Source organism: Athene cunicularia (genome assembly GCF_003259725.1).
Source record: "Athene cunicularia isolate RWA chromosome 15 unlocalized genomic scaffold, athCun1 chr15_part1, whole genome shotgun sequence".
NCBI classification, from domain to species: domain Eukaryota; kingdom Metazoa; phylum Chordata; class Aves; order Strigiformes; family Strigidae; genus Athene; species Athene cunicularia.
In genome coordinates, this window is record NW_020799121.1 from 5,706,036 (window position 1) to 5,733,560 (window position 27,525).

General features: G+C 41.8%; 3 protein-coding genes across 3 annotated transcripts in view; all 3 read right to left on the reverse strand.

Moving 5' to 3' along the window:
- LOC113486082 (solute carrier family 2, facilitated glucose transporter member 11-like) overlaps positions 1 to 5,143 on the reverse strand; it is an 8,812-nt gene extending 3,669 nt beyond the window's left edge. The window contains exons 1-7 of the mRNA XM_026859762.1: positions 5,120 to 5,143; positions 4,074 to 4,172; positions 3,312 to 3,472; positions 2,337 to 2,461; positions 1,851 to 1,980; positions 1,092 to 1,240; positions 545 to 732 (exon numbers count right to left, since the gene is read on the reverse strand). Coding sequence (XP_026715563.1) covers positions 545 to 732; positions 1,092 to 1,240; positions 1,851 to 1,980; positions 2,337 to 2,461; positions 3,312 to 3,472; positions 4,074 to 4,172; positions 5,120 to 5,143 — 876 coding nt within the window. The remainder of the gene's footprint in view (positions 1 to 544; positions 733 to 1,091; positions 1,241 to 1,850; positions 1,981 to 2,336; positions 2,462 to 3,311; positions 3,473 to 4,073; positions 4,173 to 5,119) is intronic.
- Positions 5,144 to 8,152: 3,009 nt separating this feature from the next.
- Positions 8,153 to 19,655, reverse strand: LOC113486075 (solute carrier family 2, facilitated glucose transporter member 11-like). The gene is made up of 12 exons (XM_026859747.1): positions 19,627 to 19,655; positions 17,951 to 18,049; positions 16,791 to 16,951; positions 16,156 to 16,280; positions 15,188 to 15,317; positions 14,083 to 14,231; positions 12,209 to 12,396; positions 10,912 to 11,022; positions 10,183 to 10,284; positions 9,743 to 9,818; positions 9,310 to 9,437; positions 8,153 to 8,560 (listed from the first exon to the last, which is right to left on the reverse strand). Exons 2-12 carry the CDS (start codon positions 18,044 to 18,046, stop codon positions 8,354 to 8,356), a joined length of 1,473 nt encoding a protein of 490 aa, XP_026715548.1. The 5' UTR covers positions 18,047 to 18,049; positions 19,627 to 19,655; the 3' UTR covers positions 8,153 to 8,353.
- Positions 19,656 to 22,669: 3,014 nt separating this feature from the next.
- SLC2A11 (solute carrier family 2 member 11) overlaps positions 22,670 to 27,525 on the reverse strand; it is a 10,771-nt gene continuing 5,915 nt past the window's right edge. Inside the window, exons 6-12 of the mRNA XM_026859746.1 lie at positions 27,231 to 27,379; positions 25,943 to 26,130; positions 25,526 to 25,636; positions 24,929 to 25,030; positions 24,726 to 24,801; positions 23,652 to 23,779; positions 22,670 to 22,999 (exon numbers count right to left, since the gene is read on the reverse strand). Coding sequence (XP_026715547.1) covers positions 22,799 to 22,999; positions 23,652 to 23,779; positions 24,726 to 24,801; positions 24,929 to 25,030; positions 25,526 to 25,636; positions 25,943 to 26,130; positions 27,231 to 27,379 — 955 coding nt within the window. The 3' untranslated portion in view covers positions 22,670 to 22,798. The remainder of the gene's footprint in view (positions 23,000 to 23,651; positions 23,780 to 24,725; positions 24,802 to 24,928; positions 25,031 to 25,525; positions 25,637 to 25,942; positions 26,131 to 27,230; positions 27,380 to 27,525) is intronic.

The window sequence follows — 27,525 nt, forward strand, 5'->3', positions numbered from 1 at the left end:
GGAAGAAGTTGAAAGGAGCATGCTCCCTGTAAGACATGAGAAAAAAGATGTTGTTTTGGCAAGGAGGAAAAGGAAAGGGACAAGACAGCCACCTTTATGTGGAGACAACTGAAAGGAAATTACTTAGTGGATGAATCTCCTTTATCAAATGGAATGAAAATTGGATCGCAGTTGCTGGCCATCTGCTACTGCAGAAGTCAAAAAAAGTGGAGCTGGAAGTCTAGATAAATAGGTCTGTGGGTTGTCACAAGCCTTAGGGTCTTTATAACCCTTTTTCCTACAGAGTCTTTGGTAATACCACCAGGGGAATGAATGCAACAGTGCTCTTGCAGGAACTTATGCTGAGTTGGACCTTTTGTATTCCCACCTGAGAAGCTCCCTTAAAGGCATGAAGAATACTAGTGATGATACCACAGATCTTCACAGGCAGTGAGCTCTATGTGAGGAGGAATAATGTAGATCCAGGAGGAAAGTGCTCAGTTAGAATTGTGGCACTCTGGTTACTTAATGGTAGATATAAGCATGGAAATAGGGTATACTCAACTGCACTCAAGCCACAGAGCTGTAGACTCAGTAAAAGGAGGAGCATGGTACTCAGCTGTGGATACACGGATGGTTCTTTCAGCACCTCTAGGACATTCATGATCTTGGTGCCTTTTGTTACAGCCTTTTCCTTCATCAAGTCATCAAATTCTGTATGATAATTCCCTTCTCCCCAGAGTTGCTTCATGGCTACAGAAGAGACAGAATGAAGTATACTCCTCCATCATCTGTTCGACTCAGACTTCTATATTTTTCAATTTTTAATGACCTTTGCAATTCAGTCTGAGTTTTGATTCATCAGCCACTGAGCAAAGAACTAAAACATCGCTTACTGGAACATGCTAAGACTTCCCTGGAAAATGGCTTTCAATTTGCTGTAGTATTTAGGGGTGGATCTTAAATATTTCTGATGACTTTGCTTAGTCTGGAGGACTTTAATCATGTACTTGTGAAGAAATCTGTAGTTGACTAATAGAAAACCTGATTCCCTCTATAAGCTTCATTTTCCCAAGAGTTTAACAAATTAAGGATCTAAAGTTTCATTTTACCTTGCAAGCAACCAGCTTTGTCTCCTTTTTGCAGCAAGAGATAGGGAGGGGACTCAGGAAAGGATGGCAAAAAGAGCAGTTGAATTAATGCCACCAACCCAGAGAAGGACAATAGCACATTCCACATGTCTTCAGTTCCTAAAAGGTCCCTGTGAAAGCATGTTAGAGTGTATTTATACTCCAGTACAATTACAGTCTATAACTAGTTTGGTATTTTCTAGATCCTACACTAGCTAAAGAGACACAATATACATATAGACCTTGAAAAGATAAATTGAAATAGATATTTTGTCTAGGGAAATCAAAATAGACTAATATTTTATTTTTACTGCAAGACTGAGATTTTTCTTGTAATTTGAATATTTTCTAAAGATCAGTGAAGTTTGAATATTCCCACAACAGCCCTCTGAACAAATACTTCAATTCTGCATGAGGTTATCAAGAAATTATCAGAAATTATCAAAAGTTTGCTAAGAGTGTTTACATACAATCTTTCCTTATTAACTTCAGCAGAGAGACCGCCCCTCCAGAGATGGATTCACCCTTTCCCAAGATAAGGGCCTGTCTCTCCCTGGTGAATGACATGGAAACCTCAGTGACTGCTATGGGCTAGATGCATCCTTTTTGACAGCTGTAGCTGAGCAAAGTAAACCCCCACCCTTAGTGTATGTCTGTTTCTAGGACTGGGAGAACAATACTTCCCTGCCATACAGAAGGCAAATAAATAGAAAAAAGGATGAGAAGGAGTAGCACCAGTACCGTAATCCAAGAATTCTTGCTACAGCTTTTCCTAGTGCAAGAAACACAGAGGAGGTCACATTTACAAATCCACGCAACTTCTTAGGTGAAATCTCTCCAGCATACTGAACATGAGCATTCATATTTATTCCTAAAGTGAAGAAGACACAGGAGAGCTAAAGCTACAGAAAGCAAGAGAGATGGTCCCTTTTCATTTCACCTTCACTAAAGGTAGCTCTCTGCTCTGTCTTCCGAACTGTGTGCTATATATCCTCCACAATAATAGGCTGAAAATGTACCTTTTACTTCAAGTGAGATGCTTAGCTAATCCATCAGATCTCTCTCTCAACAAGACCTCTTGAAGGCAAAGGAGAGCTCATCTTACCTTTTCCCAATCTGTTCCTTGTTCCACTGGGGTTACTGTGCATGCCCGGGTACTCCCAGCAGGAAGATTTCTGTATCCACCCCAAAGAAGTCACACTAACATGGAGTAGTGGGGAGTCCTACCAGCACCGATGCCCTCAAGGAAGCGCCCAATCAGGATCATCTCAAAAGACTTGGCTCTCCTACTCAAGCCAGTATGCAGTGTGGCTATTATTAGGACCACGTCGTTGAACAGCAGACATTTCTTCCTGCAACAGCAAAAAACACATGGGTATGATCCATGTTTCATTGTTTCATCTTTGACTAATGTATGCCTGTTCTCTGGATACAAGAGCAGCCATGGTCATGTTTAAATCCATTGTTTGTAGGACAACCATATCAGATTATGAGAAGGCATGATGTCTTTGCGGGGGCATGGAAAGAGAGAAGCTAGATTCCCCTTTTCCGTGCTAACACTATGTGAGCATACCATGAGGCTGAAGGAAATTTCTGCAGGGTAAATGCTTATTTTCACTTCTTTCCTGTGGGCAAGGCTCCCATCTCAAACATGTCACGTGTCCCCAGAACAAGGCTTCCCTGAGAACTTGCTTCAATGCCTACCTCAAGCTAGAGTTCTCGCTTTGTCCTTCATGGCCACCCTCAAAGAGAGGATTCTGAATGTGGCCTGAGGATCTTCTGCTTATCTTGCTGAAACTGATTATTCTTATAGAGGAATAAACCTGCACCAATTTTTAAAGTCTGTGATCAATTAAAAAATGAAAAATAATAAAAAAAGCTTTTGCCTACAGAATATCTATCCCCTTCTGCACTGCTGCAGTGTTTGGGGGCCCAATAAAGAAATTTCAGAAATTTATTTTTTACTGTAATTTCAGCAAAAATACATGAATTGCATGGCACCAAAACTATGACAAGGGAGTCAGAAATTGTTGCATATTTTTGTCTCTAATGCACCTAGGTGTAGTTATACACATTGAGTAAAGTAAATTCTGTACCAGAAGGGGGCATGAGAATTCTGACATTCATTATATTAGGTGAGTAATATTTAATTGTTTCCCTTGTTGCAGCCCTGATTAGCAAGCTGTTGGGAAATATACTTACTTTCCATATTTTGCAGTCAGGTACCCACTACACAGACACCCTATCATTCCTCCAACACAGTACACGGACACGATGAAGGACCAAAATAATGTGAGTGTCTCCTGATGCAGCACAGAACCATATCGCTCCAGCCATGTTTCGTTGATAAACTTCTGAATGTACTGGGACAGAAAAAGAGATTTTCATTCCACTGAGGCACTAATCACAATAGTTCTTCATAATGTTTACAACTTAAAAAAATGAGATTAACAGTCATTGCTAAAAGTATGTCTATGGGACTTGTTTGCAAATGAGGATTGATATTTCCTCCCATACATTCTGATAGTGTAAGAGAATCTTTCAAAAATTAATTATACTCTTTAGTCTGTTGAATCCTGGCTCTCCTATACCAAACTACTGGGACCTTTTATTGATTCTAGTGAAGTGCAAATGTTCTTGTTGCAGGTAGTGGATATGAAGAGGAAAGGGCTGAACAAATGTTTGAAACTCAGCTCATTTTAAAATCTTTTTTCTTCATGGGATAATCTTTAAGGAGGGTGTTTCAATGTACTGTTTGCACACAATTCTGTGGGATGTCGTCTTTGGACCATAGCTCCTAACAATCATGAAAACTCATTTTGTCCTTTGGCAGTGGACAGTATGGCATTGGAAAGAGCTGGGAATAAACTCACATAGCAACACCTAACACTTTTTAGAGCAAAGTGTCAGGCCTAGTACCATGAAGAGCAGTTACAGATGTGATTTTATGAAGGCTTTGCTTACCACGGAAGTATAATTGATCACAGACACTTGAAAACCAGATAGGTGGGTTCCACCAATTCCGAGCACCATAATCATTAGCAATAGCTTCCGGTATTGAACCTGCCAAAGATGAAACACATATTAAGTTCCTGATACCAGCATGGCTTTCAGACCATGAGATAATTTATGAGATCTTATATCTTCACATCTCTATGATTAAGCAGCATTTAAAATGCAAAAACTAATTTTTCATTTTTCAATAATTAAGCAAGATTGCTGTGAAATCGTTAAGATACAAACCTGCACATTCCTTTATGTTCCTCTCCTGGTTATTAGCAGCCTGAAAAGATGCAGTCTCTAATTCTGTTAGTTCTGCTAGCTACAGAAATAAAAAACCGTCAACATAAAAGCCTTATTTGGATAGTTTGTGTTTGCTTTTGTACTAGTAAGAAGCTACAGCTTTCCTAAATTCCCCTTTCCCTTCAACTTTGCCTCCTAAAAAACATTGTTCACCAGTTTCCAGAGATTAATCAAGTCTGTCCTCTTAAAACTTATTTTTTCACATTTCACTTTTATTATCCCCATAGAAAACTGCATTTTCAGAGTCCCTGCTTGACTGACTCCTATTTGAAATGCTGTGTTTCCAGGATATACACTGGATTTTAGAGTACTCTTCACAAGCACGTATGTTTTCAGGCATTTGGTCAGGTCATACTCTGAACAGAGCAGTATCCTCAAGTATCCTTGAGAATGTAGGGCAGTAGAATGGGAAGGTTTTTTCTGGTTTGTTTTTTTCATTGCTACTATTTTCTTCATCTTCCTCAAAATGCCTATTCTTTCCTGGTTTCCCAGGTCCTCTTTCAAACCCCTCACTGTTTTGTATTTCAAATACATTTTCTGGAGATGCTGTGTAGTCAGTCTTACTGCTGAATCAGTGTTGTCCCAAGCATGTGCTCTGTTCCTCATTTTTGTTACAAGAAAGACTCTTTGACTCTCTTTGCTGTAATCATTAAAGATCATGCTGCTGTTAGTGACGAGAGCTAGAAGACAAGAAGTTGGATACTCACCAGGTCTGAGAGGAAACCAGCCATTTCCACTTGAAAACCTGCCTGCTCTGAGAGCCCTTGTCAAGTCTGTCAGATGAAAGATATGTTTTCTATGGTTAGATTATAAGAAGTTGGGATCATAGCACAGAAGTTAAATTCTAACTATGTAGCTTTTAGTCAATTGTGTCCTCCTTCAACACTGGCCAAGGCCTCTTCTTGCTGGTTTAATTATTCTAAGACCCAGATATGCCAGGCTGATTACAACATTGGTAAATGTTTATCCTTCTTGTATTGGGAGCACCCCCCCTTACTCGCACTGCTAAACCAACTGTGTGTTCCTGTTGTGTGAGGAGTCAGGCGGTGCTGCCATCTTTCCTTCAGGGAGGAGAGTCCCTCTTCACCTCTCTGACAAGCAGCTTAAGCAGAGTGTGTTTTCCTCCTCTCCAGTCTACTACAGAGATAAGTCATTTAGTATTGTAGCTGAGCTGTAATGCCTCTACTTTCATGCTATAAGATTTTCAATTGCTTGAAGTGATTTGAACACTTCCCAGTTGCAGGACATGAATTATCTGAATATTGGCATATTGGGTCCTTGCTAACACCCAGTTCTTTATAGAGGGTCACGTTGTTTCCAGAACCACCCAGAAGCCTCACTCTTACCTCTCTGTAACAATGGGGATAGCCTACTGTGTGCCAGAGTGGGAGGCTTATTCTGTTCTGGCTTGAGAATTGATTGTAACAAGTACTTTTTGCCTTACAAAAAAATTGATTTCGAATCAGCTAAAGACTATTTACAAAGAGTGTAAATTAATTCTTGCTTCCTTCGGGCTTTATGTATTACATGTAACATTTTGTACTACACTGAATACAACATAGTTCACTCTATACTACAAAGATTTCACTGTCTATGGTTAGTGCTGAAAGCAGAGGCGGGAGGGTGGGGTTACAGTTCAGAAGGTAACTTTTAACAAGAGCAGGGTGGAAGCACTGACATTCCTCCTACAGCTTGTTCTCCAGGTTACAGCGGCTGACACCAGCCCCACGCTGCCCCCGGGCCGTGTGCCCAGCAGCACAGGCAGCCCTGCTGAGTCACGCCCTGACCTTTCTCCTGCTGGGTGTCCCAGTAACACTCTCTCCAAACCCTCTGTCCGGTGTCTTTTTGCACATCAGTACAGTGAAATAATTCAAGTTGAATTCTTTCCACCTGTTCCGTTTTCATCATTCCTGAAATCTTCATCACCTCCGCATCAGCTGAGGTTCTGTATTTCATTCCCTCCCCTCTCAGCACAGACTGTTATTGTTTCCTCTTCTAAAACACCTCAAAATCTACCTTTCTGTTCAATTATTACTGCAAAAATCCCTGTCTTTATTTAGGTTTTCTCTTGCTTCTTAAAAATTCCTTCTCTCAATCTCCAGTCATTTCAACACTGGCCACTGCAGTCCCCACAGGCAAAGCTTTTGCTATCACAGAGAAGACTGCACCCAGATTGTACACCCTGTCCTCTCTCAGCTCCATCACCCACTTTATCTTCTTGGGTCAGACCAGAACTGTGTCCAGCAGGGTATCCCAGAGCTGTCAGTCACAAACAGCGGTTGTAGGCAAAAGCATAAGAACAGGGCAAGTGTGCAGGGATCTGTCCCCATGCAGCTTCCAGGTCTCAGTGATGAACAACCCTGGGACTTTGTTGGTCAGGGTGGTGTCTTTAAATGTGCTCCTTCCACACATTTACTGAGAACCTCTTTGAACTATTGTAAACCTTTGTTGTTCCCAACTCCTGTGGTGGAAAGGTCTAACGAGATATTTGAACAATCCAGTGTTTCTTCTTGCTTTCTGTCAGGACACATAAAAGCTACTTTTGAAATAATTACCCCACTCTTTTGCTGTTTCTGTCATTTTATCTTTCCTTTTAACTTCTGTTTCCTGTAACAAATCTGAATGTCATATCTCTGTTTCCAGACCTTTTCATGTTGTACCATCCCTTGCAAGTCTATTTTCATTTTTCTTTTCCCTCTCAAAGGACTAACAGCAAACTGTTTTGCTAGCCTCAGACATCAGGGTTTAGGCACCTTAGAGTGGGGACATGGGCAGGGAGGAGATGAGCTTGAATGAACTAGAGGGGAAAGGATTTGTTCTTTGAGCTGAAGATGGGAAGCTTGGCTGCTGGAAGGAAGAACACACATGGCAGCTCTGGGTCTTTCTGGAGGGTTTTTTAAAGACTCTTGTCTGTGGCCAGATTTTAACATCTGGTTGGTCAAACAGTCCCTGCAGAGACCTGTTCCTCTTCCTCCTGCTGCCTGTATTTCTCCCAGAATACTCATAGTGCTGTCTCATTTCTATCTGGCCTCACACTTTTGTTTACTGCTGTAATATGGAGAAAGCAAGATTTAAATGCCTAGTACAGTTCTTATTTATTTTACTAAAGAAGAAGACAGGACAAGTCCTTCCACCTAGGATGTGAACACTACAAGAAACATGCTTATTCCAGACCCAGTACTCACCTCACCCCATACCCTTGGCTTGGAGGGATTTTGTTTTCAAAGATGCCATGTGTTGCACTTGTGTGATCCTGGAAATCAAACAGATAAACTGCAGATTCACAAGCACTTCTTTAACCTTTATTCCCAATCCATGCCAGTTTACAGCAGTGTTAATGATTTACCATGTTTCCCCTCTTGCAGACAGTATTTACCAGTAGGAGGGAAGAAGGGAAGAAGTCAGGCATGCTGAACAAGATCACACTGTAGGAAGAGATGTATAAGGAAATGAGTTTTTTGTGTCTTGTAAGGACTTAAACACTTCTTTTCATCTGGACTGAAGCTCAGCAGCACTGACTTGTTAATAGGAGCAGATAATTTCAACATGAAAGCTCTGTCTTTTTCTCTCTGTTTCACAAGTATACTGTACATCTGAACCTTCCACACTCACTTCCTCCAATAACTGTAGGGTCCTGGTTTTGGTAAGAAAAATGGTGGATCCTGTGTTTTCAGTTTTCACAGCTGCTAACTTTCAGGGACAGACAAATATTTTATTTCTTTATAGACTGTGTTTAATTCTTTTCTTCAGAGGACTTAATTCAGCTCATATTTCAGCAGTTGGAGAGAACCACCAAGTTCATCCTGCACTCTGCACTGCAGGTGATTATTTTTAAAATACACATTTGTGCTGTTTGTGAAGCAATGAATTCTCTCTTGTTTAGTGAGGCTTCTGGGCACTACAGTAATAAAAGAGCAAAATACGGAGTGGAGAGTTTGTTATTAAAGTCTAGTAACAGTCATCACTGAGCAGTTACTCTGCTGTAGGGCTGTCTGTCCCTTCTTTCCACGGTAATTCAGGCGGCTGAACTCCTCCATGACCTGCAGCATGGTCTTTCCTTTGGTCTCCGGCACCACCAGGAAGACAAAGATTGCCATGGATAGACAGTATGTCAGGAAAATGATGAAACAGAAACTACCAAGACCTTCCTATAGGAAAAGAAAGAGACAAAATGTTTTCATATAAATAGATCTAGATTTCTTTCTCTTATGATATGGAGTTTTTGTTTTTGTATTTACTAAAAAACTTTGTCAGAGTATCAGCTGATGTAAATCCTGCTTGCTGCCACCTGGAGAGTTCCACCAAGTGATAAGATGAACTAATTCTCCTTTCCTCTTTTAAGGAGGAAAGTTGTATGCTCAGCAGAGACTGAATGTCATTGCTTGACAATTCAGAGAAGTGCTGAGCTTCAGATACTCTTCCTTTTTGCTCTGTTCTCAGTCAGTGATAGACTGGGGAACGTACGTAGCATGTTCACTCTGTCCCTCCTTTGAACAGTCCAAAATTGCAAAGGCTTTAGTTTCCTGCTACTTACTACTGCTGGATGAGATCTCTGGGACTGCCCATTTTCCAAATTAACCCCAAAATAGATGTACATACAGGACAAGAGGGGGAAAGAAGGGAGCTCTCATTACATTCAAATGCCATCTGACAGCATTGGTGCCTATGTCACCACTTCTGTCTTTGCCAGTGTCACACTCTAGTGTGTCTAGAGTTAGCAGCATTTTGTGGTTCTGCTATGCTTTCACTAGATATCTGGGTAAAAAGAGGCCATTAGAACTACAATTAGTTTGGGCTCTGTCCTTTGCATGAAAGTATTGAAAAAGAGAAGTATGTTCTAGGTTCAAGAAGGGTCTAAACTCCTCTGAGCTGAACCAAAACAGCCTACTTTGCTTACCACAATGAAAGGGAACAAAAGTCCAAGCACAAAGAGTTGGATCCAGTTTGTAGCACCATTAAAAACATAAGCAGCTGGTCTGTATGACTGAATAAATATTTCTGTGGGCAAGGGGCATAATACTCCAGCTGAAAAAAATGTTGGAGAAAAAAAGAAAGATTAGAAATTTTGCAAGATGCTTCTGTAACTCACACTTCATATTGCCACATAAGTTAATGGTTTAACTGACCTGGAAGTGTCTGAGGTGCTGCTTGGCTCTTCAGGAGGAAGGCATGTAGGAATGAAATATGAAAATAAGTTTTACCTCCTACCAGTGCTGAATCAGGAGTAGGGTTTCACACTAACTGTGGAACAGCTATGCCTGGGACCTCTCCTAAAGGCTGCAGTGAGGAAGGAATGAGTATATGAAACCAATCAAGTAGAAAATACCAACCTGGTCCAATGCCAAAGCCCATAATGAAAATAAAGATGAGTGCAACAGAGCAGTATGGTACCCAGGAAAAGGAATCCTATGATAGGAAATGAAAAGCAAATAAAATCAGAAATTACAATTTTATTTATCCAGCTCTATTAGAAACATTCATCACTGCTAAGTATGTCAATATTTAATACTGACGTACATCTGTTTCCTCTACTTCCAGAAACTTCTTCACAAGGGGATAGTCTCGGCAGTGATCATGGTCATATAAAACGATTGTTTTTAATCTGTATGTACATGGCTGTAAACAGGTCTCTGTTAGTATGATGGTTAGCCCCAAAAATATTTCTACCCCCACTAAAAAGTGATTTGCAGGGAGAGAAATAGTAATGATATCTGCCATTCAGTAAAACATGAAGACAGGACACAGCTCTAAGGCATAAGTGGGATCTTACCTGTAGTGAAAGCGTGACTGTGAGGAGCCCTAGAGCCAAGGCCATGACTGTGTAGCTTTTCCACAGCAGTGTCTTCCTCCCTACACGCTCAATTAGGAAACCCTGCAACCAAGAGGACATGCTGTCAGCTCTGAAGGACAGACCTTAAAGGCGGGCAACAGTGAGCTGCCAGGCAGGGGATCTCTGAAGAGTCCGGGACTGGGATGTGATACTTCCTCTGGGAGGGTGAGTAAAGGTGTCTGGGGGGACTGAGAAGGACCAGGAGCTGCAGGGAGGGGGGAAAGGTGGAAAGGTGCAGGGCTGCAGGGAGCATTGCCCAGGCAGAGGAGGCCTGAGGTGGCACTCTGCAGGCAAAGGATAGCCAGGGAGGACAGCCGAGTGGAAATGCTTGCACTGTATATTGCCATGAATCCTACAGCTGTGAGTCCTCCTGACAAGTGGACACAGGGATTGTCATCTGCCCGTCCTACAGGGGGGAACTGGGACTCCCAAGGCTGGCTCAGGCTGGGTTGTGATTTTAAGGGAAAGACTCTCCTGGCCTCCTATAAACTGGATATAAACACCCTCGTTTGCAGGGTGTGTGGAGATGATTTTGTGTAATCAGCGCAAAGTACTACAGCTGTCTTCTTGAAGCAGTTTGATTCCTGAAGTTCCATTATACAGTAGTTCTAAAGATTGAAACAAAGCACATGTTCTAGCAGAAGAAAATTCAGCTGAAGAGCCACTTACACACACAACTGTGGTGAGGATCTCGGTGATCCCAACTCCCAGGGAGACATAGTGGGTTTGAGCAGGGGGGATTCCGGCCTTTATAAAGACATTGTATGCGTAAAAGTAAACCTGGAAAGAACAGAAATGTGTGAAGGCTGTACCTATGGAGATATGTTTACACTAGCTTCTGTCTTTCTTTGACAGAAAATACCTAATCAGGATTTAACAAGAGAGAAAATCTATATTTCAGTAACAAATCCTCAATGTTTTCACAAGGCTTATTTGTGCGAACAGCTTTTACTAGCAGATCTATCTTGAACTCAGTAACAAATATAGCCTTTTTCATCTTTTTATTGCTTTGTTTTAGTACTGCCTTTATCTTATGCTACAGGTTGTAATTCTGACATCTTTCACATGTTTTTTGCGTCTTGTACTTTGGGTGAGAAGCATACAGAAATGTGGACAGTACATACTAAGCAAATGGTTTAAGTTATCTTTCTACATCGCATTTAAGCCTTTGCAGTGATTTTGATAGTCACTGTTTTTCCAGACGTAAGCACTCCTAAAGCATAAGAAATTCCACTATTAATATGCTCAATTTCTACTGGTCCTTCATGGTATAGTTACTTATGCACTAGTTGGGGTAGAAAGGGGTTTTATGAATCTTGAAGTCTTTCTGAATTTGTAAAATTAATCCCAGTTTTGAAACATTTATGCTTTTACTATAAGCTCATTTTATACAATAACTATTCCAATTCTCAATGCTATCTACTGAAACTTAGAGATACTTCCAGAGAATAGGTATATTAGAGAGTATATATCAGTAACTGTCACATATATTACTGGGATGTTGTAATTGTCTATAATCTGAGAAAGTGCAAAATTAAAGGATTTAGAAAGAAACCCAAAGATGTGAGAGTATGGAACTGCACTGTCCTTGTACATTACAAACCTGGCTCAGTTTGTACTGAAATGGCTGAACAATTTTGGGCAGTGTATTCTGGAGTTCAGAGACCCAGAGGCGGTTGTGCTGTTCTTTACTTGTTCTGTATTTGAGATTTTCTTTTATCCCCTTCCATTCTCATGTCATAACAGGGTAATCCATAGAGATGCCTTCAGATGACATTTGCTAAAACACCCATCTTGAGTTATTCCAGGTCCCAAACCTCCATGGGAAAAGATTATAATGAACAGTAACAACAGATCCCTCCTTAGAGCCACTGTTGGAGTCAGCATTTTACTACTTGTTGCAGAGCTTACTTTTTGCCAAGAAACTGTAAGCAATCTAGAAAGCAGAGAAAAGTAGCACACGTACCACATTGACGCCGATTAACTGCATGCATGATGAGACAAGGACGAGAGTGATGAACTGCCAGCGGACAGCTTTGTCACGGAAAAGATCACAAACACTCTTAGCCTTCTCCCCACGGATGGCTTCTTGCTCTGCCATCATGTCATCTATTTCGGCCATATGGTCACCATCCCCCCAGAGCTGCTTCACAGCTGGAAGAAGAGAGAAGATGACTCCTTGTCCAAGCTCACCAGCACAGACATGATTTCAGAGGATTACTTCCTGCCTTGCAGAGTGTCTTATTTGAGCTTCAGGCTCTTTGCTTGTGTGAACTCCCTAGAAATCTGGGTTCAGGTTAGACACAGATCCAGTTCATTGCTATCTATTTTTACCCATAAATCTTAATCACAACCTTACCTTTGGCCAACAGCTGCTTACAGCATTTCAGTGTAAATCACATCTAAATTCTTAGCAACCCTTCCCTGAATACCCTCCTGCTGAAGGTGCAGTTCTAGTGCACACACCAAAAGACAGACAAGGAGAAATAACTCCTACATTAAAAAATGTCTACATCCAAAGAGTTCTCTCTTTTGATAGTTAAAACCCCAAAATGGCTGTTTCTCTGTTTATGTAAGCAGATGCTGTGTTGGAAGTGTGGGAAGAGCAAAACAGAAAAAAACCTGCAAAATGCACATTTCCTTAACACATGGTGCTCAGAACAAACACAGGCCAGAGTGGAGATCCAGTGGTTTGTGCTGCCATGGCACCAATCAGGAACGCGAAGCAAGGTGGAGGCCACGCAGTCCTGTTCTTCCACTTTTCTCAAGGAACATTTGACATGACTATGCAGATTTATCTCCTGCTCTTCCCCTTCTCTCAATTACCATTTTGCAGTAGTCTGCAGACCTTATCTCTCATCCTCCCTCTTTTTCTACAAAAACCAGCACACACCTTGCACCAAGGACCTTGCTATGTCGTTATTCAAGAACCAATGGCTTGACCACAGTCCCACCCACTGACACATACACACTTAGATAAATACTACCCCGAATTTGTATCTAACTCAGAGGGATGATAATCCAATACCAAATCCGAGGGACAGATCGACGGGTTTGTGCTCCTCGCTCCCCCGCCCCCAGGAAGGGATGCCTTTTGGTAAAATTTGGGCCCTCGTCTACACTGAGTGATTACCCAGGGATTGTGTGTGATTGCAATAATTTTTAGTGCATAGTGCTATATAGCCAACCTGCAGTTTGTGCATTTATCGCAGGCAATCTCAAAGATTCTGTAGATCTTGCATAAGAATAAACAGTGCTATTTGTGAACCTGACTGCTTCTCTTGAATGCAAGCAGACCTACAGCATATAGGCTGTTTGTGTGTCTGGTGTCAGGCCTATAGTTACGACCATAATTGACAAACCTATTAAGAGATGAATCCAGCCACCCCCAGCCCCCTCTAATCTCTGAGGACCATCTAGAACACAAGGGGGTTCATCTCTTACCAGATTAATTCATTACCTTAAATGCAACATGCTGTTAGGGTTATGGAGGAACTGGCATGCTTATGGATATGGCATGACTGTAAAGAGCATCCCTTTCTTACACAGAGCTAGAAGGCAGCGCGTCCATGCCCTGGCTATTCAGGGCAGAATCTGATTGATGGAAATACAAGCTCTGTGTGATCATGTCCCTTGAAGGATCCTGGCAGAGGGCAAGGGAAATACTAGTGCCAAGAGAGCACTAAGATCAGAAGAGGCTGTTTTTCATTGAAACTGAAGGTGGTTTCAGAGCCAAAAGACTAAGAGTCTTTTTCCCAACTGTTTCTCTCTTCCAAGTTACTGTTGGTCTTTATTTTCCACTTTTTACTAAAACGAATGCTTTGTGGCCCATTTCCTTACCTTTGATGCACCCCTCCTTGTCCTTTTTGTCAATTAGCAGGTAGCGGGGAGAGTCTGGGAAGAAGGGGAGGGTGAGAAGCTGAATGAGGGCGGGAAGCGCGTTGGCTGCCATGAGAAGAGGCCAGAGAGCATCTACTCCAAGAACTTCTCTGAAATAAAAGCAGCAGAGAGGAGCTGAGCAACCATGTGCACTGGCCATGTGAGCACACACAGACACAGGGTGGTCCCTCCACCCTGCTGCATCTGTCCTAGCAGCTCTCACCCAGGACTCTCCAGCATTTCTCAGCCCAGAAGAGTGAAAATCTCAGTGGGAGGCAGAAGGGGAGAGTCTGCAGCACACGAATTACACAGTGTTGCCACCTGTTGCTCACCGGTGAGTGCAAGAGAAACTGCATCCTCCTGCAACAACTGGGGGCATGCAGGGACAGACAGTGTCCTGGCATGGGCGCTAAAGAACCTGCAGTGGCTGATCCCTCGACTTCTGATACATACAGTCTCGGTTTACAATTCCGACAGAATCCATGGGTTATCAGCCTGTTACTGACTGCCCCAAACAGCAGCTGCTGGGTTTCCTACAGCTTTGATAATACCGTGGCCAGAATGACGTGTGCCCTGGGAATGGGACAGACCATCTTTGGCACAGGACAGGCAAAAGAAGTCAGTACTGGGGGGAATGAATCCACCATAGGTTTTTGGGTTTGCGTGTGTGTTTCACGAGGGAGTGTGCTGGTTTGTATTTTCAAGGAAGTTTGGATAGATCTGATATTCCCTGCTCCCTTTAAAAAAATAAAAAGTAAAGGTCAATTGTTACAAAAGATGAATTTCTTTCAGACCCATTGAAATCCGTTAAAGGTTTTTATGATCTATATTTTGATCTGTCTTTGTTAGGAAGCAACATCATTCTTAAAGATTAAATATTTAATGTGATTTCTGTTTCCATTCACTTAAGTCAGGAATTTGGGCTGAGCTAATTCAGTCTGGCTCCCTAGGGTATCCTGAAAACATGTCTAAAAATAGTTGCTGATTTGCCTATCCATAGGCTTTCATTGACATATGGATATATTTTGATAACAGAATAAATTAAACAGGTCTCAAAACCCCTTACCTGAGACCCAGAGCAAATCCTACAAATTTTCCAACGGCAGTGGCAGTAGAAGCTGTTAGGGAAATCAGCCCACGGAGGTTCCGTGGGGCACATTCTCCAGCATACATGAGATGGATATTCAGAGCTAAACCTGCAGTGACAAATGACTGTTAGGGCAATTCAGACTCCCCTAGGTCTGGTGTTTTGGAGGGGACCATTATGGGCAAAGCATATAGGGTTAGGGTCTGAGATAAGTTTTTAACCATGCCGAGTGTGTATCTGCCTGACATGAAGCATGTTCCCAGTACCGTGGCCTTGCATATTTGCTAAATATTTCACTAAGCAAGTATGTTCCCAATAGAAATCTGTTCCTCATCAGGCTGGCCTTCTCTTACAGTTTCCTACAGCCACATGTACAGGATTGCTGTTGCTCCCTTTGATCTCAAATTACGTATTTCAGTGTCTACTCAGGATCCTATGTGCCTTATTTTGTGCTCAAAACCAACAAGTTAACAAATGCTATATATTCTATTTGCTCAGTGGATTAATTAATATTTATCCTCTCTCTTGAATTTTTTTGCTGCTTAGAATTATCTTTATCCAACTGCTCAGGGGTTGAAAACATTGACAGAATGCAACCTTCTGAGACATCTGGAAATTAGAATTGTCCATCTTGAAAACCATTCCCTTGTCTGCAATATGGAAGGCATGCTCCCCTGAAATACTGTATGTTTTGGCTTTTTCACAGGTTGGCAGTCCTTTTCATATGGATTGAATGTAAAGACAAAAGAATGAGAAATTGAGATGTCACACAATTATTTTAATTATGTTTGTGTTTTCTTATTTAGTTAAAAAGGCATTCACCAGTCATGCTGTCTGCAAAATTTAGTAAAAATCTGTGACCTGTATACTCACTCTGGTAAATCCTTGTGACCCTCAGTCACTGCTCTCCCACCTATTTAATACTATAGGTAGGAATGCTAATTTACCTCCACACACTCCAGAAAATAATCTTCCAGCGATGATCATCTCAAAGGATCCACACAGCCGGCTGAGTCCCATCAGAGCTGCACTCAGCAGAGCAGGGATATTGGCAGAGAGCATGGCTCTCTTCCTGGAATTCATTTAAATCAATGTGAGCATAAATATTGTCCATGTGTCATTCACAGCCTGACAGAAATGGCATGAATTGTTAACCATGGTTAAGGACTCCGTGATGGCTTCTGAGATCAGCTGCAGTGAAGAAATATGCTATGGGAAATAGGAATGGGAAAACTTTGTCACAGACTGATAAGCTAGTTGAAGTTTTTGATGCCTCTAGTGGTGCCAGTATTTACACTGAAGAACAAGCTTTGTGGGTGGTTGTCTGTGAAATGCATGAACTCCTCATGTGATTTCTCTGGAATGGATTTGCTTTGTAATTTATAAGGGAGAAGGTACGATTTTCTTTGTGATCATTGTCAGATTTTGCCATTCTGTTTCTTCTCTGAACTGATCCTTCATCTGAAGCAGCTCTGGGCTGCTCACAGTACCACTTTACAAACAGTGTTTCTCCCAAGACACAGTCACTTATTTTTGCAGTTGTGGGTGTAAACAGAAAGACTAATGCAACCATTATTCCTACCTTCCAAATCTAACAGACAAATATCCAGCAGACAAGGACCCCAGAAGCCCACCGATGCTGTAAATGGACACAACAAAGGACCACATCAAAGTAACCATATCTTCACTGGGAGAAGAGCTGTATCTCTTTGGCCAGGTCTCACGGATGAAACTCTTGATGTACTTTAAAAGAAAAAAAGAAAACCAAAGGACTCAGTCAACCTGTATAATTGCACCTCTTTTTCGCTTCTCTTACCTACTTACTGGCCTTTTTGATATGTTTCTATCAACACCTTGGTTGAAATCTTATCCCCAGTGAAATCAAAGGGAATTTTACCACCGACATCCCTGGAGTTAATGTTTTAGCAACAAGGTGAAATGAAAAAATCAGTGAATAAATATAAAAATATTAAATATCAACTGTGAGTGCCACTAAGATAATGGCAGGTTGGTCTTCTGTTTATGTGCGAAACCTTGATTGTTTTGCTACCCGATCTTCCCTGCCATTCCCACTTCTCTGTCTGTCTCTCTTGTCCACGTGCCGCATCCTGTCTGATGGAAGCCTTGGGTGAAATCCAGGTTTGACTTCAGCTGAATTCAGTGGGATCAGGATTTGTCCCTTGATGTGTCCCATTGTGGGATCTCTCTGACATCTTGTTCATAACCTCCATGGCATCCCTCACTCTTGATGAGGGTCCACAATGTGGTAATAGCATGAGCTCAATGTCATTGGCGTCATTCAGGATAGCAAACACCTCCCCCAATTTTCCTTTTCCAGCTGCAGGTATCAGCGCTGACCTCAGCTGTAGAGCTACAGTCCTTCCCTGTCCTATTTCACCTTACAGACAGTCATGTGGACCTAGTGTGTGTGGCACATGGTACAAAGGACTCCCTGAGCACTGGAAAGAGGAGAATATCCTGTGAGCAATCCAACTCAGTAAGGGGAAAATGGCTGATTTTATAGATATTCCTCATTCTCCCCTTTCCTATTTCTGTCACACCAGACAGAAGTTAAACCCCCATGAAACACAACAGCAATAGCAGCTACTCTTAGAACCAAGAAAGTAAGCCTAGTTTTGAGAGCAAAAGTGAAAACATTAGTGATTGCATATAGAGGCAGAAATGCATGAGAATATTGAAATCCATGCTGGTAGCTCAGTTTTTCGAGCTGTCCATGCTTACCTCAGCAGGAGAATTGATAATGGAGACCTGCAACCCATACTGGAAAGCTCCACCAATGCCCAGGATAAAAGCCAGGAGGAAGAGATTGTAGCTCATTTTCTGGCAGGAAATAAAAACAGCAAAAGAAAGCTGGTGCAACTATTCAGACGTGCCCCCAACTGTCCTGTTCTACCTCCAGGAACTCTAACAGCTTGAGCAATGCCACACGCCTGCCTCCTCTGAGACCAAGGAGTCCGCACAGAGTGCAATAGAAGACCACAGCTACTAAAGCACAGGACAGTGAAAAATCTGAGGAGAGAGAAAGCTCATAGCTGTCTCCCAGATCCCAGTTACACACTTCAGTGCTTCTGTCTTCAGTTTTGGCTGTCTTAATCTGCACTATCATAGAGTAACTAGTTGTGGAGCATGGTGCAATGTGCAAGCATTATGTGGACGATTTCCATCTATTTGTCCTTCCTCCTTCTTTCCCACTTGTTATCTTACCTAAAGGAATATTTTTCTCAGTGACTTTGCTGAGACTAGGTAAGCATTTGGGGATTCATTCCAGGTTCATAGTTTATTCACCCTTTCTTAGAACTATATGTGATAGGAGGCTTAAGAACACCCCCACAATATGGTACTGTGATACATGCACACCACCTCCCTCCCACTCCCACCGCTCTTTGTTATTGAGTGTCCTAGTGATAGTCTGTCCAGCATGATGCTGCACTTCTATCTCTGGAACAGATCATATTCATAAGCAATGCTGAGCAATGACTGCCAAACATTTATAAGCTGATTTCTAATCAGATGAGTGCCATTGATTGAATGGGCATCAAATTTATCCATGCTGCAACATTGCTGGCTTCAAAGGAGTCAGCTCTGAATAAATTTGGTATTTGTCACATTCATATGTTAAATGACAACAATCTCCTGTTTGACAAAGCACTAAGAAGAAATGAGATTCACAGTCTCTACTACTAGACATCCCTACTATCCTTTGTGCTCCAAAAAATGACACACATCAGCATGAAACTTCCCATCAGCAAGAAAATCACTAAGCCCTATTCTAAGTGCAAATTTTGTATCACACCTGCAGCCAATTTCTTAGTCTCCTCCCCACTCTGTACTATAACACCACTGCTTGATTTTTGTGTTGCATCTCTTGGGTGACTTTTCCAGTCTAACAAATTCAGGAAGATTTCTTTAACTTAATATTGTTTTTTAAAAACACTTTTGTTTTATCTTTTCTGGACATCTGTTCCAATACTTCCTTGACTGGAAAGGTTTGTTTTCCATCCTTTTGTGTTTACATCTTTCAGATACTTTGTTATTCATAACTCTTTTATTGTTGAGGACTTTCTCAGTCTTACAGCCCTCCTCCATCTATCAAATTATGTAGCTTTTTTTTTGTTGCTATGCTCTGAACTCGCTTGGTTTGTCTTTCCCTGTTATGTATCAGATATTAAATATAAATGTGCTCTTAAATCCAGTTTTCTTTACTTTTTAAAATATGTTCTTGCAAGCTATTTGATATCTTTCAGATATGACCTCATACTATTATTTTAACTACATCTAATTTAGATTTATCTTTTCTTTCTGAACTTATGCAACACATCTTTTAGAATAGCAGAAGGGCAAAAAATATGTACTGCAAAATTCTATTTGGGGGAAAAAAAAGATAAACTTATACCAACTTGTATGCAAAGGTGGTCATCTCCACTTGCAGACTAGGTCTTTCCTGATGCTTTCTTTTGTCACTTTGGAAAAAGTCACTCTATATAGAGAGAAGGAGGAGCCTGAGATAATAGTTCAACACGTCACTTAATTCTTTCTAAGTGTTCACACTCCCTTTGATTTGTCCTGAAGTTCTTGTTATTTGGTTTGTCATTATTGTATTGGTTACTGATGAAACTGCAGATAATTTTGGCAAGCTGTGTATTCATGCCAGGTCACTAGGGAAGAGAGGCTCCAGCAGCAGCTGACAGACAATAAGAGCTGCAGGAGATGGAAGCCAAAGTCCAGGGACTGGTGCAAACTAGAGTGGACTGGCTTGGACTCCCCAAGTCATAGGTTGGGTAATCAGTTATCACATTTAAAGGAAAAGTTCCTGACTGCTACTTTGAGCCTCAGTACAGCAAAGCCTTCCGAAGCCTGACTTGACCAAACCTGACTGAGTCTGTGTATACAACTCTTGAATTATGGGATCAGCTGGAACTTTAAGAATAATGGTCACTGCCTGAAAGTTCAAGCCTGTGTCCTTATAATACATGGTAGATACTAGGAAAGTTGAATGTCAATTTTAAATACTAACTGTAAAATAAATACACCTTTACTTTTATCCATAATTCTCAAAGCCTCTCTGAGCAGTCTCCAAGATAGTTCTGTTAAAAGGCTTTTACAAGTTATTCAAACAGCTTAGGGGAAATTCCTTCTCCTGGTGAGTGGCTGCACTTGGCGGTTCCCCAGACTAGGATGCTGCATGTCTTCCATGTCTGGAAGAATCTCAAGCCCAGCTGGGTTGGAGGTGGGATGTGACTTGTGCAGACGAGCATTGTTTGAAGACAGTGGCAGTAAATATTTTTCTCTGGTGTTGATGGTTATTAATCAATCCAACAGTGCATGGTGATTTGATTTGTAAACAAAAATATGAACCGTGAGTCTCTGAGGATCACTTTTCAAGATGTATTTTTGCCTAACACTTCACATGATAAGAAAATGGACCTGAACAAGTGTAATATATTTTTTCAGTTGCAGATATTTTAATTCAGTAACAATTAACCAACTTGTTAAATGTTTCAATTAAAATATAACTAATTAGACCAATTAAAATGTAACTATTGTTTGTCTTTGCTTAATCAGTCTAAAGACACTTGATTTCAGGCCATAGTCAGAAAAAAATGCTAGAAGTTGGAATTAGTGTTCTCTGACACATGTGCTTGCAGGACTGGCTCTGAAACTCAACAAGTAAATGTGTGTCATTTCTGAACAGGCGTGTTTCATACTGCCGGGTGCAGATGGCCTCCGTCCTTCCAGAGCTCTGGGGAGAGGCACAACAATACTGACTCATGGAGATATCCACAAAGGTGGCCAAGGTGAGGAGCTCAGGACAGTGGAGGACTTCTCCCAGTTTTAATCAATTCTTTTCTGACCTGTACATCCCAGCAGTGTGTGTCAGGCCTCTCCCTCTGCCCAGGCAGCCTCTTTAGTCCATCCCCTGCTTCCTAGCTTACATCTTCTCTATTGCCTTGTCTTCTTTGCTTCACTTCTGTCTCCTGTCCTTTCTTGGATCCTCATCAAAGGAATGAGAGTATTTTGATACCATCATGATGCTACCAGCACTTTTTGCTTTGACTGTGTTTTTTACTGTTTCCATCTGCCCCTCACTGCTCTCTCCAAACTGTAGAAGTGAAAAGAATCTCTGCAGGTCCCAGCTCCATGGAGTCCTGCTCTTAATTGTCTTGTCTCAAAATCCTGAGTATTTCAAAATCTCAATGTCCAAGAGCAGAGACACCTGCTCTTGCCCATGTCTATATACAAATGACTTCTGAAATGGCAGCAACGACAAATGAACAAAAGTTTAGTTTTATTTTTCCTGTTATAAACCTTAGGTAGTGAAAGATAGTTCTTGCACAGACTCCTCTTCTGAGAAATAGATCTGCTGCTCCACTCATGCCCCGCATGACAGTAATACACTCCAGAAATGTTTACAGTCTTGTCGTTCAAAAATGCTGGATTTTTTTTTTAAAATGTCTTTTAAAAATAAACTGAAAGAAACTTTAACTACTTATTTTTAAAATGTATGTGTTCTTATTTGCTGCAACCATCAGCAGTGCTGTGACTTTCATACAAAAAAAAAACCCAAACCAAACCAAACCAAAAGAGATGGCTTGATTGTGATTTTGAGAAGAAACTGGAAGAAACTTCACCAGGCAACCCAATGCCTTTGAAAGGCAATATTAAATAAGGAGTGTTGCCCTGTTTTGTACCAGTTTAGCTAGAATCACTATTACATCTGGGTCTTTTCCCCTGTGCTCTGGGGAGACAACAATATGCTGCAGAGTATGTTCTGCTGTGATCTAGATCTCCACATCCAAAATAAGCTGTGGCCATAGGAGCTCCTCACCACACTCTAAACTTAACAGAGCGCAGGTGTAAAACCCTACAAAATGCACTGGCAGTGTCCATGAGAGCAGTACGCACTGGACTAGACAATTACTGGAAAGACAACAAACAAGCCATGAAGAAAACTAGTCCCAAAACAATGCCCAAAAGTCAGTTGTATAATAAGCCACTTAGCAAGCACTAGAAGCTTTCTTCCTAATCCCTCTGTCACATGTTTTTATAGCTGAAAATAATTAACTGCTCACTATTGCTCAACAAGTAGAGAACTATTTGAAATCACTTAATAACAGAAACAAAGGGAACACCAAGACAAAGTATTGAGAATTTCATCTGGTGTCTGAAAACAGACTTTAACCATATTAATTTCTGTGTTAGAGCACCCAGATTCAAGGGCAAGGAAAGACAGGCTTCTGAGATGGAATTTCTGTTTGGGTGGAGGAGAGATATAGAAGAAATCAGGAAGAGATCTGCTAAAGCATTTCATGGTGTTGTTTGATGATAGAATAAGGCATCATTCTGTTACTCTCCAATACAGATTCTAAAATATGTATGTGTTAGCACTAAAAACTGAAAACAGATTATTAAACTTTCTTTGGGATTTACCAGTTCAAGTGTATCTTTTCCAGGTGGATCTAAGAACCTAAGAGTAATATATTGTCCCTAACTCTACTTCTCTCTTTGTGTCCCTGAAAGAGAGGGTAGCCACTGCTGAATGTCCCCCAGCTACCATCCTCCTTTCTTCTTCTACAACATGGTGGATTTGATCTCTTCAGGGCCTTTATAAAAAACTGCATGGGTCTGAGCTTTGAAGTTCCGTTTCTTGAACTCCTCTGAAATTTCCAGGAAGGACTTTCCCTTTGTCTCAGGAAGGAAAAACCCAACGTAGAGTGCAGTGCAGATGCAGACCACAAGGAATGGGATGTAGCAGAAATGTGCTAGACTTTTCTGAGGAGGAGGGAAAAACCAAGACAGTGTTGGTGGCATTCTGTGCAATGACAAATAGGCCACTAATCCCTGTTCCTGCATGGACTAACTCCATCTGGGGAGTATTTCTATGCACCCTGGTGAGGGTCTCACATTCATTGATGCAATAGCTCCCCAGCATTTTTTGGGAGGTCTGACATAGCAAGACAAGTATCTCAAAATGTCTTTTTCTGTCTTTCTTTCTATATATAATTGTAGAATGGGGACCCACCGTAGGAAATAAGACAGATTGAATATTGTGGAGTTCTGGTCCCTTTTACTTCAGAAACTTAGGGAATGGTGCCAGGGTCTGGCCAAGGGAAATAACATCACATCTCTAGTCCCAGCTGTTCCCAGCTGAGGAGAGAGAAGGAATATTGGTCATCCATGCCCCAAATTAATCTGCTTCCAGCCTCACATCAAAAATGTCCATAGGGAACATGGAGGAAGTTTGGTTTAGAGGAGTTCTGACCACTTTCCTCATAAAGACACTTTTCATGGCAGTGCTGTCTTGTTGTGTGTCTGCACCTTGTGATATTCTAGGCCCTATCTCTTTCCCTGGTCACTATCAGAGCCTCTTGCTTGTACAAAACACTGAAGAGCCTCAGGTGATTGCTTTGCCTTGGGAACCCACCACAATGAATGGAAAGGCTGTTCCGACCAGAAATAGGTTGAACCAGAGCAGAGAGCCACAGATCATGTAAGCAGCTGGCCGGGACATTTGATCAAAAACCTCTGTGGGCAGAACTCCTGTTACACCAGCTGGAAAAAGAAATGGCAAAAAAGTGAATAATACTGTTGGCATTATACTAAAAGCAAGAAAACACATACTAACATGCAAACCCAACAGGAAGTATATGAGAACAGTAAATTATTATTCAGTGAATTATTCTCGCTATTCGACAATGCTAGAACAAGTGGTAATAGAGATTAACTGCAATGGGGAAGTTTTAGGTTAATTATTAAGGACTGGCTAATTATTCAAACTCTCTCATGTTAGAATGAACTGCCGGGAAAGATTTTGTAATCCACATTATTCTCAACAGGACCCAACTGTGAGAATGGCTTATAATTAATTCAACCCCATGGCACTGTAGGGACTAGGACAAGAAATTACTGCTAACTCATATGGCATGTGACACTATCAGCTCGGTTCTTTTCTTACCTGCCTTCCTTCAAGTTCATGTAAGCAAACAGAGCCTCACATCTACTCACACACTGAACAAACACCTGCACACACAGAGCCTGTGTACTGCCCCCACAACCACAGAAACTAATGGATTCTGCCAAGAAAATGCATGGCAGTAGGGTAACAAATAGATGTGGAAATTGTGCTTCCAGGTACCTGCACGTAAATAATCATATGATGTAGCTGTCTAGGGTTAAAGTGAAGCATTAGAAATGCTGGTCTACATTTAAACCCAATAGGTTGGGCATTTATGACAAGAATCACCTCCAAGTGCCATCACAAGATGGCTGAAAGGGGCAATGGCACAAAGAATGGCACAAACTGTGCCTGCACAGCACTGATTTACCTGGGGCATGCAAGCCCCCATGAAACAGCTGAAAACTGCCGGCAGGAATTGCCTCATTCCTTCGAGTGTGCTGTGGCTGAAGAGGGTCTGAGAGCTATCCATAAGCTGCCTGCACACACCTCCAAGCCCCTGCAGTAGCCAAAAGTTTCAGTGAAAACACTGAGGGAACTGACCTGGTCCGATTCCAAAGCTCAGGATATAGGCGAAAATGCAGGCCATGCTGAGATAAGGCATCCAGCTAATCTGAGTCTACAGCCACAGAGACCAATGGAAAACCAGTGAGGCCACTTACACTTATTTGCCGCCACTAAACATCCCAGTCAATAAAAGGCAAAAGCCCAACTCCATTCCACTTAAATGAAGTAAAGTTTGTTACCTGCTGGCTCAGAGCAACCATGAAGACAATGGCCCATCCTGCCATGAAGATATATCCCCCCAGGAGCAGTGGCCTCCGACCAGCGTAGTCTATAATCATGTTCTGTACAAAGTAACACAATAGAATAAAGCAAGATACTTAACTTGTGTTTTTATTTCTGCCTGCTCCCTCTTCCCATTTCAATACTCCATACTTCATGCCTAGTTTGCTCTACAACTACTTTAAGGATGTTGTCCACTTATCAAAAAAAAAAAAAAAAAAGTTAAAGGAAAGAGTTTGCTGGCAGGAATCAGTCAAGAAGGGTGTTCAGGGGAGATGTGAATGTCCTGGCTGTAGCCTAACCTCTGCTGCTGTCCATACTGACATGAAACAAGAGAGTCACACTTTTCAGCGATTTCAGACAGTGATGATGATGCAGTGTCTGACAAAATACTTCTGAATTAACCTGTCTGGTCATGACTGCCGAGAGACTGCCTGGCTGATGTGCATAAAGGGCTTCCTTGGCATGAAAAGCAACACAAATTCAAAATCTGTAATTAACAGCCTCCTCACTGTCAACAGAGTCTGCATGTCAGCAGAGTGCATTGAGAGTCTCACACAAGTGACAGATGTGATGAGTTCACAGCTCCCCGTGCCGATTACAACATATGGGATTTTATCCTGAGGAATTCCAGCCTCTTGGAACACATAAGCTGCATAAAAATACATCTGGGGAGAGAAGAGAGAAGAAAGCAATAAGGGAAAATGTCTGAAAATACATCCCATCATTTCTGCTGAAGGACCATGCAGAGAAGGACTGATGTGCTGTCATACAGGCTATTTTGACAGCATCCCTCTGAGTCCTGCGATAATGCACAGGCATACTTTGGGAGCCAAGCATCTGAGGTTTGAAGATCTCCACAGGCAGAGCAGACCACTATTCATTCTGCAGCAGGAATGTTAAACCCAAGAGCTTGCACCCACGTCTCGTAATACAGTGCTGCCGCTGATTGCTGTGGCTGCCAGGCTGCTTACCGAGTCATTCCCGCAGAGCTGCATGGCGCTGCTCAGCACAACGATACTCATCAGCTGCCACCTCAAAGCTGGAGTTTGGAGGAGCTCCCAAGGGTTCTTCGCTCTCTGACCTTTAACAGCTGCCTGTTCAGCCAGCATCTCCTCCAGCTCTGCACTCAGGTCACTGTGGCCTCTGAGCTTCTGCAGGGCTGTAAGGACAAGGGAACCTCTTATTCCCTGACCTTTACCCGTGGTTGGCCTGCTCTGCGGGGTGAAGGACTGAGCAGCAAGTGATGGCGGCAGAAAGCTGTAGGACAGAGTCTGTGATCATGGTGTTACCTTCACAGAGATGGCCAGTTGGGGTGCAGCCACTTGAAGGATTTGGGAGGAGTGCAATCCCTCACCACTGTTTGACAAGATAATATTTCCAATCAGTACCATTTCAGCAGCCATGCTTCTAACTCATGAGTCTCGTGATCTCATGTGACTTCCCTGGGAAATGCAGGCAATTAAGATGTTCTTGGCACACAGCACATATCTCCTGGAAACTAATTCCAGATGCTCTGTATATGGGGATTTGTATGCTACAAATCTAAGCAAATCCCTTAATATGAATTGGCTTCAGATTTGGTCATGAGCTCTTCAACCAGCATTTATTTCACTTCATAGTTGGAAAACATATTCACCATCGTGAACACAACTCCCACTTTTTGACTCTTGTACCATTGTATCAAAAAAGTATTTTGTAGGAAGATGCCTTTCAGTTTTGTCAATATATCAAAAATATTTAAGATTACAGAATGTTCTTTACTTTGGAAGGAGGAATTGATCATATTTGGAACTTGATATGACACTTCCTACATGTAAAAGTTGTAGCACCATTCTCAAAATACTGGGGCCCAAGTCTGTGCACAAAGGTAGGATGCAAAGAAGCATACATTCATCTGTGTTCAGAATTACTGTGGTTGTTCACACAAATACATACCCAACCACCACCTGGGCACTGTTTAAGGGTGCACCAGCTTAATTACAATTACAAACACTGATGGCACTACATATTTTGTACAGACCAAATATGATCCTCTGGTTGAGAAAAAAATTATCCATGGCACTAGTGACATAGCCATGGTATTGGACTTAAAGCTTTTATGTTCATCTAAGGAGGCTGGCACAGTCACCAAACAGAATATTTGAATCTGGTTTGGACTGAACATGCTGGACTGTATGTTAAGAACAGGCAATCAACCTTCTTGCTGTTTATCTGCCCAGTCAGTAGATCTCGCATGCTCAGTGAGAGGCTAACACTCACCAGAGATGCAGGATTCTTCATCTCCACGGTCAATCAAGAGGTATCTGGGACTTTCAGGGAACCAAGGCAGAGCTGTGAGCTGGATGAGGGCAGGCACCACATTGCTAGCTAAAAGGAATGGCCAGTTCTCCTCCCCTCCTAGTAGCTCCCTAGAGTAAAAAAAACCCCAAAACTTAATTTACACAAGTACATTTTACAACCTGGTGAAAGCCCATCATCCTCAGCTCTAAGTGGGCACTGGAAAAGAAAGAAAAGAGAGGAGTAGTAAAGGGGGGAAAAAAAAAGGGGGGGGGGG